We start from the raw sequence: 12480 nt of genomic DNA, 5'->3' as shown, positions 1-12480 counted from the left end.
CAGCGAGGCTATACGTAGTGACGACACACGAAAACTGCGGGCCCGGATTGCAGCAGCCCCTTGTCACTGTGACGAAGATTGGCACTAAGGTAAACTGTCACTCAAATTCCTCTTTTTTTTCGTCGCCCATCAATCTAACAATCGACGCTACATGCTCGAATGCAATGGCTCGCAATGGAATGAGCCAATGTGTACTTTGCAGAATGTACAGCGAGCCTAAAGACTGATCACACATAAAGGCAAGCTGTTGTGGCGAGAGAAAAAAAGATGTCCGCTTATTTGGAAAAGGCGCATTGGAAAGGGTGAATGAGAAGGCCAAGCGTGTGTTGACTAATCTACAGACTACTGGACATTCGAATGTTATTAGGAGAGATACCTATCGATGACCGCAACGTCGATGGGATGTGTGCTGTTGACAGTTTTATTTGTTCAACATTTGAAAGCACCCATATTATCTGATACATGTAGCCCGAGCCGCTATACGATATTTATACAGCGAGGGTAGGATAAATCGGTAATCAAATTGACACGAAATTGTATGCACGTCTGTTTGTTATTAGAAAAACATTTTATTTATTCCCTTATTTATTTTTTGCACATGAATACGGCTTGCTAAGGAGAGATTCATGGGCCTAGTGTCACAGTTCAGGATGATGCTTGGTGAACATTACGAACTGTAGATGAACAACTGCTGCGTTGAATTATTAAATCAAAATATGTGCCCGGAAGTTAGGGCTACTGACTGTACAACATACCTTCCACGCTGCGCGCGCGTGAATTGATCACTGCACTGTCTGCATTCCATTCTGATACACGCATACAGTGACCAAGGATTTACTCTCCAAAAAACAGGAATCCTCATACCCCAGAATGCAAGACCCTGTGCTGACTCTACGTTCTTTATTGGCTATGTATGTATCATGCAATGGTTATATCTATGACAACAACAAAAACCTAATTTAAACCCCATGTCTGATGCATGTGTCTCTGTAGGTCTGGTAGGCACAGGTCTTGGACTGGAATGCCCGAGTATTGGCATCATTGGCAGCGACCATGATGGAAGCCCATTCGGCATCTCTAGATGAGTACCCGGAGGTGGATGAGGTAAGAGATTGATGAGGAGGAGGAGTGAAGTTTGAACATATGTTCAAAGTGGCTGGCCATATTCCAATGAATGAGCTGTGTGATATACAGTTGAAGTCGGAAGTGTACATACACTTAGGTTGGAGTCATTAAAACTCGTTTTTCAACCACTCCACAAATTTCTTGTTAACAAACTATACTTTTGGCAAATCGGTTAGGACAGCTACTTTGTGCATGACACAAGTAGTTTTTCCAACAATTGTTTACAGACAGATTATTTCACTTATAATTCACTGTATCACAATTCCAGTGGGTCAGAAGTTTACATACACTAAATTGACTGTCAAAGCTTGGAAAATTGCATAAAATGATGTCATGGCTTTAGAAGCTTCTGTTAGGTTAATTGACATAATTTGAGTCAATTGGAGGTGTACCTGTGGATATATTTCAAGGCCTACCTTCAAACCCAGTACCTCTTTGCTTGACATCATGGGAAGATCAAAAGAAATCAGCCAAGATATCAGAAAAAAAATTGTAGACCTCCACAAGTCTGGTTCATCCTTGGGAGCAATTTCCAAACGCCTGAAGGTACCACGTTCATCATTACAAACAATAGTACGCAAGTATAAACACCATGGGACCACGCAGCCGCCATACTGCTCAGGAGACGCGTTCTGTCTCCTAGAGATGAGCGTACTTTGGTGTGAAAAGTGCAAATCAATCCCAGAACAACAGCAAAGGACCTTGTGAAGATGCTGGAGGAAACAGGTACAAAAGTATCTATATCCACAGTAAAACGAGTCCTATATCGACAACCTGAAAGGTGGATATATTGAAGCAACATCTCAAGACATCAGTCAGGAAGTTAAAGCTTGGTTCCAAATGCGTCTTCCAAATGGACAATGACCCCAAGCATACTTCCGAAGTGGTGGCAAAATGGCTTAAGGACAACAAAGTCAAGGTATTGGAGTGGCCATCACAAAGCCCTGACCTCACTCCTATAGAACATTTGTGGGCAGAACTGAAAAAGTGTGTGCGAGCAAGGAGGCCTACAAACCTGACTCAGTTATACCAGCTCTGTCAGGAGGAATGGGCCAAAATTCACCCAACTTATTGTGGGAAGCTTGTGGAAGGCTACCTGAAACGTTTGATCTAAGTTAAACAATTTAAAGGCAATGCTACCAAATACTAATTGAGTGTATGCAAACTTCTGACCCACTGGGAATGTGATGAAAGAAATAAAAGCTGAAATAAATAACATTCTCTACTGTTATTCTGACATTTCACATTCTTCAAATAAAGTGGTGATCCTATTTGACCTAAAACAGGGAATTTTTATTAGGATTAAATGTCAGGAATTGTGAAAAACTGAGTTTAAATGTATTTGGCTAAGGTGTATATAAACTTCTGACTTCAACTTTGTGTATATACCCCAAACTTGTGACCACAATTTCACTAGTAAATTAATAACTGTCTGAAGAAGGGTGTTACTGTCCTGAATTCCCAAATACAATGAGCTTCTGTGGAAATGAATATTACACACTTTAAAGGTCTATTATTCCTCTAAAATACACCCAAGTGTATTTTAACACATTGCCTTTCAATCAGTCATTGTTGCGCCATCACGTGCAATCACAAGGGCAAGGACCATCCATATCCAGAGATCGTGAGTGGGGGGTAAAAAATGTAATGCTGTAACAGCCACACGTCTACAGTGTGCATGTAGGAGAGAGGCAATATTCATCATCATGCATGTAATTTTAATATAATATATGCTATTTAGCATACACTTTTATCTATACTGAACAAAAATATAAAGTGTTGGTTTCATGAGCTGAAATGAAAGATCCCAGACATTTTCCATATGCACAAAAAGCTTATTTCTCTCATTGTGTGCACTCATTTGTTTACATCCCTGTTAGTGAGCATTTCTCTTTTGCCAAGATAATCCATCCACCTGACAGTTGTGGCATATCAAGAAGCTGATTAAACAGCATGATCATTACACAGGTGCACCTTGTGCTGGGTACAATAAAAAGCCACTCTAAATGTGCAGTTTTGTTACACAACACAATGCCACGGCTGTCTCAAGTTTTGAGGGAGTGTGCAATTGGCATGCTGACTACAGGATTGTCCACCAGAGCTGTTGCTAGAGAATTGAATGTTAATTTCTCTACCATAAGCCGCTTCCAACGTAATTTTGGCAGTACGTCTCACAACCGCAGACCACGTGTAACCACCCCAGCTCAGGACCTCCACATCCAGCTTATTCACCTGTGGGATCATCTGAGACCAGACAGCTGATGAAAGGAGATGGTCACACCAGATATAGACTGGTTTTCTGATCCACTCCCCTACCTTTTTTTAAAAGGTATCTGTGACCAACAGATGCATATCTGTATTCCCAGCCATGTGAAAATCATAGATTAGGGCCTAAGGAATTTATTTCAATTGACTTATTTCCTTATATAAACTGTAACTCAGTAAAATCTTTGAAATTGTTGCATTTTATATTTTTGTTCAGTATAAAATCACTTGATTACATTTTTTACGTATGGGTGGTCCTATTAATGAACCCCACTATCCAGCTGTTGCAAGCACTATGCTCTAACAACTGCGCTACAGAGGACCACTTTAAAAAAACAATGTATGTCAGATCTAGTGAAAAATGTGTCACTGTTGGAGTGAGCCTGACCTGAGGCACTGCAGGAGGGGGTCGTGTTCACTAGAAACCAAATGGAAGAAACTGTTGGAACAGGGAAGGACTAGAATGGATCATGAGTAACTTATAACTGAGTGTAGAAGTTAGAAAGTGTATTCATGAGGGTTCAATGTGAATGATAAATGGCTAATGCGGTCTCTGTAAGCTGCTGAATTGAGACAGTGTTATGAGTGGAAAGAGACAGACCAGTCTCTTCCTCCTCTCCCTGGGGCTGGTGTGTGTACTCCTCACCCCACTACCACCCTGAGGGGAGTCATTCACCAACCACCGACTAACTTTACTGGATTTCACTCTCCTATCCCCTCCCTTCTCCTCCGCTCTCCTATTTTCTCTGCCTTGTTTCCCAATCTTCTTTTTACCGTCTTTGTCTCTTTCCTGGGTAAAGGTCTTGGTGCAGATGCGCGTGGGAGCGGATGTGGAGGGGGATCCAGAGCAGAGTCTGAGTGAAGGGGGAGCAGGCAGTCCCTCTGCCATGCAGCCCCAGACGCCCATGGACACAGACAAGCAGGCCATCTACAGGTAGGCGAGTCATGGTACTCCTCCACTCCGTCCTCCTCATTACAGCTCTTTCCCTCTGTTCCTCACTTTTTTTCCCCTCCTTCAATATCCTTCCCTTGTCCTGTTTATGACTGTGAACTTGTGTGGATGTGCGAGCGTCGGTGCATGACTGTGTGTTTGTGTACTTTCATTAACTGCGCCTACTGTAGCGTTAATCCTTTGCACTCGCCTGTGCATCGTAGGCACCCCCTGTTCCCTCTGCTGGCCCTACTCTTTGAGAAGTGTGAACAGTCGACTCAGAGCTCGGACTGCGTCAGCTCTGCCAGCTTCAATGTGGACATTGAGAACTTTGTCCGTAGCCAGAAGAAAGAGGGCAAGGGCTTCTTCTGTGACGACCCAGACGTGGACAACCTGGTGAGGAACTCTGCACTACCAGGGTCCTGTTCATTTGGGCATGCAACTGGAAACATTTGAAAATGTTCTGCAATGAAAAACAAAAATAGTTGTTTCTTATTGGATATGTCCAGTTGGTCCTTTCCTATTTTAGTCAGTTTTCTTCCTTTTGGTACCTAATGAACATGACCCAGCTCTTACACCTCATTGTCTGTCTTTGATGTTAAAAGATAATATAATGAAGTTCCACCGCTGTTGTGCCCTTCAACAAACCACTCTTGAATTGCATCTCTTTACATCGAGCAATTGAAATAGTGTATGTGTGATAGTAAATGTTTTATCAAAAAGACGTCTTTATTGGGAAGAACTGAAGAGACATGACTGATCAGCAAACTGGTGTTGAATGACCTAATTGGTAATGGTTAAGCTTAACCCTTGGCTAGGGTCAGGGTTCGAGTTCTGGGTTGGCAGCATGCCTACTAATGTCCTGCTAATGACCTGACCTTTGACCCCTGACCTCTGACCCCAGATGGTGAAGGCCATCCAGGTGCTGCGTATCCACCTCCTGGAGCTGGAGAAAGTGAGCGACTTGTGTAAGGACTTCTGTAGCCGCTACATCGCCTGCCTGCGCACCAAGATGAACAGTGAGACCCTGCTTAGTGGAGGAGAAACTGACAGCCCCTGTTCCCCTGTCCAGATACAGGTACACACACAGGTTATACACACACATTTTCCCTTCATATATTATTTGTAATTGTATTGGGATTAAATGATAAGCACATAATAGTACAATTCACACATTATAGGTATAAATTATACAAGATGAACACAAATTTAATGTGAATGCAGTTAGGCTAATTCTGTGTGTGTTTCACCCACAGACCTCCAGCCCACTGACAGGAACCCTCAGCCCTCAAGGCATTGTGATGTCAGCCTCAACCCTGCAGCAGGGCAACGTTACCCTGACAACAGTCAATTCTGCTGGCCAAGTGTTAGCAGGTATGTCTCCGTGGCATACCACCTCTACAGGTACCCTCTCCTCTCCGGCCTTACTGTGTCCCGGTTAAGACAGCTATTAGCAATACTGGGTCATATTAATGATGGCACACCGTAGCAAAACATTATTTTCTTAGTTATCAGGTTCAGGTAGTCCCTCCGTGTTTTAGTCAGTTTCCTTGAATCCGTGAATGTTGCCTCTTTTCAGAGTTAATTTCAAAGTAGATTATAACACGGTACTTCATTTTGTTTATCTGTCGGCCCCAGCCTCGAACTCAGGCCCTGTGTGTAGCTAACTGACCCTCTCTGCCCATTCATCGCCATTTACCCATTGTTGTTGTCTTAGCTGTTTACCCGTTGTTGTCTTAGCCCTCCCAATCAACACCTGCGATTGCTTTATACCTCCCTCTAATGTCAATATGCCTTGTATACTGTTGTTTAGGGTAGCTCTCATTGTTTTGTTTTACTACGGAGCTCGTAGTCCCGCTCTACATGCCTCGGTTAGCTCCCTTGCCCCACCCCCCACACATGCGGAGACCGCACCTAGTTTAACTGGCGCTTCCAGAGATGCAGCCTCTCTCATCGTCACTCAATGCCTAGGTTTACCTCCACTGTACTCGCACCCTACCATACCCTTGTCTGTGCATTATGCCCTGAATCTATCCTACCACGCCCAGAAGTCTGCTCTTTTTACTCTCTGTTCCGAATGCACTAGAAGACCAGTTCTTATAGCCTTGAGCCGTACCCTTATCATACTCCTCCTCTGTTCCTCTGGTGATGTATAGGTTAACCCAGACCCTGTGTGTCCCCAGGCGCTCTCATTTGTTGACTTCTGTAACTGGAAAAGCCTTGGGTTCATGCATGTTATCAGAAGCCTCCTCCCTAAGTTTGCTTTTTTACTGCTTTAGCACACTCCGCCAACCCTGGTTTAGGATGGCCACCAAAAATTCTGAAATTTCCATCCCCAATTACAACATTTTACGTCAAATTAGAACTGCTAAAGGGTGCAGAGTTGGCCTGCAGAGTTCTGTCCTATTATCAAGGTCTATGCCCAAACAATTCGAGCTACTACTTATTTCTCCAGAAATAAGTCTCTCACTGTTGCCGCTTGTTATAGACCCCCCTCAGCTCCCAGCTGTGCCCTGGAAACCATATGTGAATTGATTACCCCCATTTATCTTCAGAGTTCGTACTGTTAGGTGACCCAAACTGGGATATGCTTAACACCCCGGCCGTCCTACAATCTAAACTAGATGCCCTCAATCTCACACAAATTATCATGGAACCTACCAGGTACAACCCCAAATCCGTAAACATGGGCACCCTCATAGATCCTGACCAACTTGCCCTCTAAATACACCTCTGCTGTTTTCAACCATGACCTCAGCAATCACTGCCTCATTGCCTGCGTTCGTTATGGGTCCACGGTCAAATGACCACCCCTTATCACTGTCAAACGCTCCCTAAAACACTTCTACGAGCAGGCCTTTCTAATCAACCTGGCCCGGGTATCCTGGAATGATATTGACCTAATTCCGTCAGTAGAGGATGCCTGGTTGTTCTTCAAAAGTGCCTTCCTCACCATCATAAATAAGCATGCCCCTTTCAAAAAATGTAGAACTAAGAACAGATATAGCAATTGGTTCACTCCAGACTTGACTGCCCTTGACCAGCACAAAAACATCCTGTGGCGCACTGCACTCGCTTTGAATAGTCCCCGCGATATGCAACTTTTCAGGGAAGTCAGGAACCAATATACACAGTCAGTTAGAAAAGCAAAGTCTAGCTTTTTCAAACAGAAATTTGCATCCTGCAGCACTAACTCCAAAAAGTTTTGGAACATTGTAAAGTCCATGGAGAATAAGAGCACCTCCTCTCAGCTGCCCACTGCACTGAGGCTAGGAAACACTGTCACCACCGATTAAATCCATGATAATCGAGAATTTCAATAAGCATTTCTCTACGGCTGGCCACGCTTTCCACCTGGCTACCCCAACTCCGGCCAACAGCTCTGCACCCCCCGCAGCTACTGGCCCAAGCCCTCCCCCCCTACTTCTCCTTGACCCAAATCCAGACAGCTGATGTCCTGAAAGAGCTGCAGAATCTGGATCCCTCCAAATCAGCTGGGCTAGACAATCTGGACCCTCTCTTCCTAAAATTATCTGCCACCATTGTCGCAACCCCTATTACTAGTCTGTTCAACCTCTCTTTCATATCGTCTGAGATTCCTAAAGATTGGAAAGCGGCCGCGGTCATCCCCCTCTTCAAAGGGGGAGGCACTCTAGACCCAAACTGTTACAGACCTATATCCATCCTGCCCTGCCTTTCTAAAGTCTTCGAAAGCCAAGTGAACAAACAGATCATCGACCATCTCGTATCCCACCGTACCTTCTCCGCTATGTAATCCGGTTTCCGAGCTGGTCACGGGTGCACCTCAGCCACGCTCAAGGTCCTAAACGATATCATAACTACCATCGATAAAAAACAGTACTGTGCAGCCGTCTTCATCGACCTGACCAAGGCTTTCGACTCTGTCAATCACCGTATTCTTATCGGCAGACTCAACAGCCATGGTTTCACTAATGACTGCCTCGCCTGGTTCACTAACTACTTCTCAGATAGAGTTCAGTGTGTCAAATCGGAGGGCCTGTTGTCCGGACCTCTGGCGGTCTCTATGGGGGTGCTACAGGGTTCAATTCTCGGGCCGACTCTTTTCTCTGTATATATCAATGATGTCGCTCTTGCTGCGGGTGATTCTTTGATCCACCTCTACGCATACGACTCCATTCTGTATAAATCAAATCAAATTTTACATCTGGCCCTTCTTTGGACACTGTGTTAACAAACTTCCAAACGAGCTTCAATGCCATACAACACTTTTTCCGTGGCCTCCAACTACTCTTAAACGCTAGTAAAACTAAATTCATGCCCTTCAACCGATCGCTGCCCGCACCCGCACCCGCCCGCCCGCCTAGCATCACTACTCTGGACGGTTCTGACTTAGAATATGTGTACCAATATAAATACCTAGGTGTCTGGTTCGACTGTAAACTCTCCTTCCAGACTCACATTAAGCATCTCCAATCCAAAATTCAATCTAGAATCGTCTTCCTATTTCGCAACAAAGCCTCCTTCATTAATGCTGCCAAACATACCTTCGTAAAACTGACTATCCTACCGATCCTTGACTTCGGCGATGTCATTTACAAAATAGCCTCCAACACTCAACCCATCAAATTGGATGCAGTCTATCACAGTGCTATCCGTTTTGTCACTAAAGCCCCATATACTACCCACCATTGTGACCTGTATGCTCTCATTTGCTGGTCCACGCTACATATTTGTCGCCAAACCCACTGGCTCCAGGTCATCTATAAATCTTTGCTTGGTAAAGCTCCGCCTTATCTCAGCTCACTGGTCACCATAGCAACACCCACACGTGGCACGCGCTCCAGCAGGTATATTTCACTGGTCATCCCCAAAGCCAACACCTCCTTTGGCCGCATTTCCTTCCAGTTCTCTGCTGCCAATGACTGGAACGAATTGCAAAAATCACTGAAGTTTGAGACTTATATCTCCCTCACTAACTTCAAGCATCGGCTGTCAGAGCAGCTTACCGATCACTGCAGCTGTACACAGCCCATCTGTAAATAGCCCATCCAACCAACTCCCTACCTCATCCCCATATTTGTTTTTTGTTTTTTTTTTCGGCTCTTTTGCACACCAGTATTTATACTTGCACATCCTCATCTGCACATCTATCACTCCAGTGTTAATTGCTAAATTTTTATGACTTTGCCACTATGACCTATTTATTGCCTTACCTCCTTACTTCATTTGCACACACTGTATACAGATGTTCTATTGTGTTATTGGCTGTACGTTTGTTTATCCCATGTGTAACTCTGTGTTGTTGTTTTTGTCTCACTACTTTGTTTTATCTTGGCCCGGTGGCAGTTGTAAATGAGAACTTGTTCTCAACTGGCCTACCTGGTTAAACAAAGGTGAAATGAAAAAATGATAGTGAGGTGCTGAGGGTCCTTGGATCAAGCTGTTACCAAAGACATGTCATAACTTGTTTATTTGTGTGTGTGTTTGAGCAGGTGGTACAGTCTACCAGCCCATCACAGTAGTCACTCCTCAGGGACAAGTGGTTGGACAAGCTATCTCACCCCAGACAATACGCATCAACAACACACATGTGAGGAATACGCCACACACACACACAGACAGACAGACGTACGGTCACAGTCACACAAACTACAGGCTGTTCTGTGAATTGACTGTGTGTGGTGTGTGGTGTGTGTGTGTGTGTGTACAGCTCCAGTTGCAACTCAATCAGGACCTGAGCAGTTTTTTCACCCAGGAGGACAGCTCATCCAAGAGCAACAAGAGGGGCGTCCTGCCCAAATCAGCCACCAACATCATGCGCACCTGGCTCTTCCAGCACATAGGGGTGAGTGAAAACACCTGAATACCTTGCACCTCGTACCAACTGCTCCGAAGATTAGAAGAACTTCAACTATAACTAAATGTATTGTAACCCAGAGTAAATCTTTGCTAGGTTATTCCAAGGGTGTCTGTGCATGCTTGCGTGCATGTGAGTGTGCACGTGCATGCATTTGAGAGAGAATGATGGCCCCCGTCACGATGGCGCGTCCCATGATGGCTCGGAGCGGCTGCGTTGACAGAGACGGATGTGTTAGGCCCTCATATGACTGGCCCATGGTCGGCTGGCTAAATGCTAATCAGAGGTTAATCAGTGGACAGCCCACAGGCCCACTGGCGAAGCTAACCAGACTGGTAGCTCACAGAGATCCTTTGTTCCCTGTGTGTGTTTGTGCGCGTGTGGGTGTCAGTGTGTGTTTGTGTGTGCCTGCGTGCGCACGTGGGCATGTGTGCCTGTGCGGGTGTGTGTGCGTATGTAAGAGACGGTTAACTAACAGCCGGATGTTAGAAAATCCTAGCCCTTTGTGAGATGAAGCGTCTTCCCTACAGCTTGTTTCTCTCCGCTTGCTCCTGAGTTGCCAATTCTGGCCCTCAAGCCTCTGTACATCCTAAAGTTGAATCTAAATGCATCCGGGTTTGGGACGAAAGCCAAACCTCCCGATAACTCAGATTTTCTCCCCACATGGCAAACTACCATTTTATACCGGTGTGATTAATGCTCCCCGTTGTGCCCACAAACGTTGCATGATAGCAGGTCAAGTAACAGAGAAATTGGATAAAAAGGTATCCGACTAGTAGAACATAGAAGCGAATTTACTTAATCAACTTCCTTTGCTGTTCCAATACAAATTGACCTTTAGTCTTACATCATCCATCCACAGTCTCTCCCAGTACCTACTGGGCTTAATAGGGAGCTAAACACAAACAATAATTTGCTGTAAATTATTGTTTGTGTTCTTTACCCTTGTCTCTTTGCATCGCTCTCGACTCAGCATCCATATCCCACAGAGGACGAGAAGAAACAGCTCGCCATACAGACCAACCTGACCCTGCTGCAGGTCAACAACTGGTGAGTCATTCTTTCTCACACACTTAAACCCAAGCGTAGAATTGTGGCCTTGGATGATTGGCTTAGCCCCTGTTCGTCTCTCCCTCTCCAGGTTCATTAATGCTAGGAGGCGGATCCTCCAGCCCATGATGGACAGCAGTGCGTCGGACACGCCCAAGAGCAGGAAGAGGACTCCCCAGAGCCGGCCCACCCAGCGTTTCTGGCCCATGGCCAACAACATTGCCTCGGCCGGTGTAGGGCAAGAGGTGGCCATGGACGATGACGGTAAATGCCCAGAAAAACGAATATTATGAAAAGTCTGCAAGTCTGATATGCTCCTGTTGTGATTTGTTAAAGTGAGAAATCACAGTAGGAACATGTCAGAGTTGCAGACATGACTTAAAAAATAAATAATAAATCCCCAGTTAAAAAAATCCCCATTACAGGCTGAGAGGAATGTCATGCTGTGGCTTTCACACCTTGATATGACTTGATCTTGTCCTTAACATACCAGCCGTCTGCATTACCACAATAACCCCGGTCAACTCTGATTGACTATACACTGTCCAATTACGTACTGGTTAGTGGGTGTGGCTGAAGTTTGATCTTTTTCCCCTGTGCCCTTAGTTACCATGGTGACGATGGGCATGAGTGTAGACGAGCTGCAGACGCTGACCTCAGACGGTGCAACACTGGCCATGCAGCAGGTGATGATGGGAGGACACAGTGAGGAGGAGGAGGGCGAGAGTGAGGAGGAGGAGGAAGAAGAGGAGGGGGGTGACATGGCCGGATTGGAGTGACATACCACTACAGCGGGATGTGATTTCGCACCCTCATGCATGCCTGTGTTTGACAATATTACTCAACACTCATCAGTGTCCAAGACTAACCCACACTAGGCCTTTAAGGTCCTACTAGAAACAGAGAAAAAATATGCTATTTTTATATGTAAAATGTTTGGAATGAAGGCTGTTTATTTTAATTTGGCTTTTTTGCTTAGTGTTTTTATTTTTAGTTCTTTTTTAAAGAATATTTATGTATGAACATTGAATGTCCAATATGGCTGACCTGCTTTTCAAGGTCTGTTGGATTTCTCTAATAATAAAATGTTCAAGAAAGATTTCCATCTTTGTTTTTTGTTTGAGTGTAGACGCAGTATTTAGGGGAGGATATCGAACCGAGGAACAAGGTTGTGTTGGAGGATGTATTGATAGTTGTGCAAAGACGATTCAATCTGATCACCCTTTTTGGCTATGCACCACTTACAGGCGATGTTACCGCAGTCGTGGTG

At 44.8% G+C, this 12480-nt stretch overlaps 1 protein-coding gene across 3 annotated transcripts; it reads left to right on the top strand.

Moving 5' to 3' along the window:
- On the top strand, positions 1 to 12309 carry LOC129859530 (homeobox protein PKNOX1-like). Of its 3 annotated transcripts, none has more exons than XM_055929393.1 (11): positions 1 to 89; positions 994 to 1104; positions 4191 to 4324; positions 4546 to 4717; positions 5226 to 5399; positions 5578 to 5725; positions 9796 to 9893; positions 10014 to 10148; positions 11134 to 11210; positions 11302 to 11474; positions 11817 to 12309. In XM_055929393.1, the coding sequence occupies exons 2-11, from the start codon at positions 1054 to 1056 to the stop codon at positions 11987 to 11989; spliced, it is 1335 nt and encodes a 444-aa protein (XP_055785368.1). In that variant the 5' UTR covers positions 1 to 89; positions 994 to 1053; the 3' UTR covers positions 11990 to 12309. The 3 variants fall into 3 exon arrangements, with proteins under 3 accessions (XP_055785368.1, XP_055785369.1, XP_055785367.1); XM_055929394.1 differs by lacking the exon at positions 1 to 89 and adding an exon at positions 101 to 911 and having other exon boundaries at positions 5578 to 5695; XM_055929392.1 differs by lacking the exon at positions 1 to 89 and adding an exon at positions 101 to 911.
- Positions 12310 to 12480: the final 171 nt, after the last annotated feature.

This window comes from Salvelinus fontinalis, chromosome 7 (assembly GCF_029448725.1).
Source record: "Salvelinus fontinalis isolate EN_2023a chromosome 7, ASM2944872v1, whole genome shotgun sequence".
Lineage (NCBI taxonomy): Eukaryota > Metazoa > Chordata > Actinopteri > Salmoniformes > Salmonidae > Salvelinus > Salvelinus fontinalis.
The sequence above is the reverse complement of the archived record's forward strand: the minus strand, read 5'-3'. Positions and strand labels throughout refer to the sequence as shown.

Excerpts from the sequence above, each read along its gene's own strand:
- LOC129859530 (XM_055929393.1), top strand. The coding sequence starts at position 1,054 with ATGATGGAAGCCCATTCGGCATCTCTAGATGAGTACCCGGAGGTGGAT. Across the intron at positions 1,105-4,190 it reads AGTACCCGGAGGTGGATGAG|GTCTTGGTGCAGATGCGCGT; the intron begins GTAAGAGATTGA and ends TCCTGGGTAAAG. Across the intron at positions 4,325-4,545 it reads GACAAGCAGGCCATCTACAG|GCACCCCCTGTTCCCTCTGC; the intron begins GTAGGCGAGTCA and ends TGTGCATCGTAG.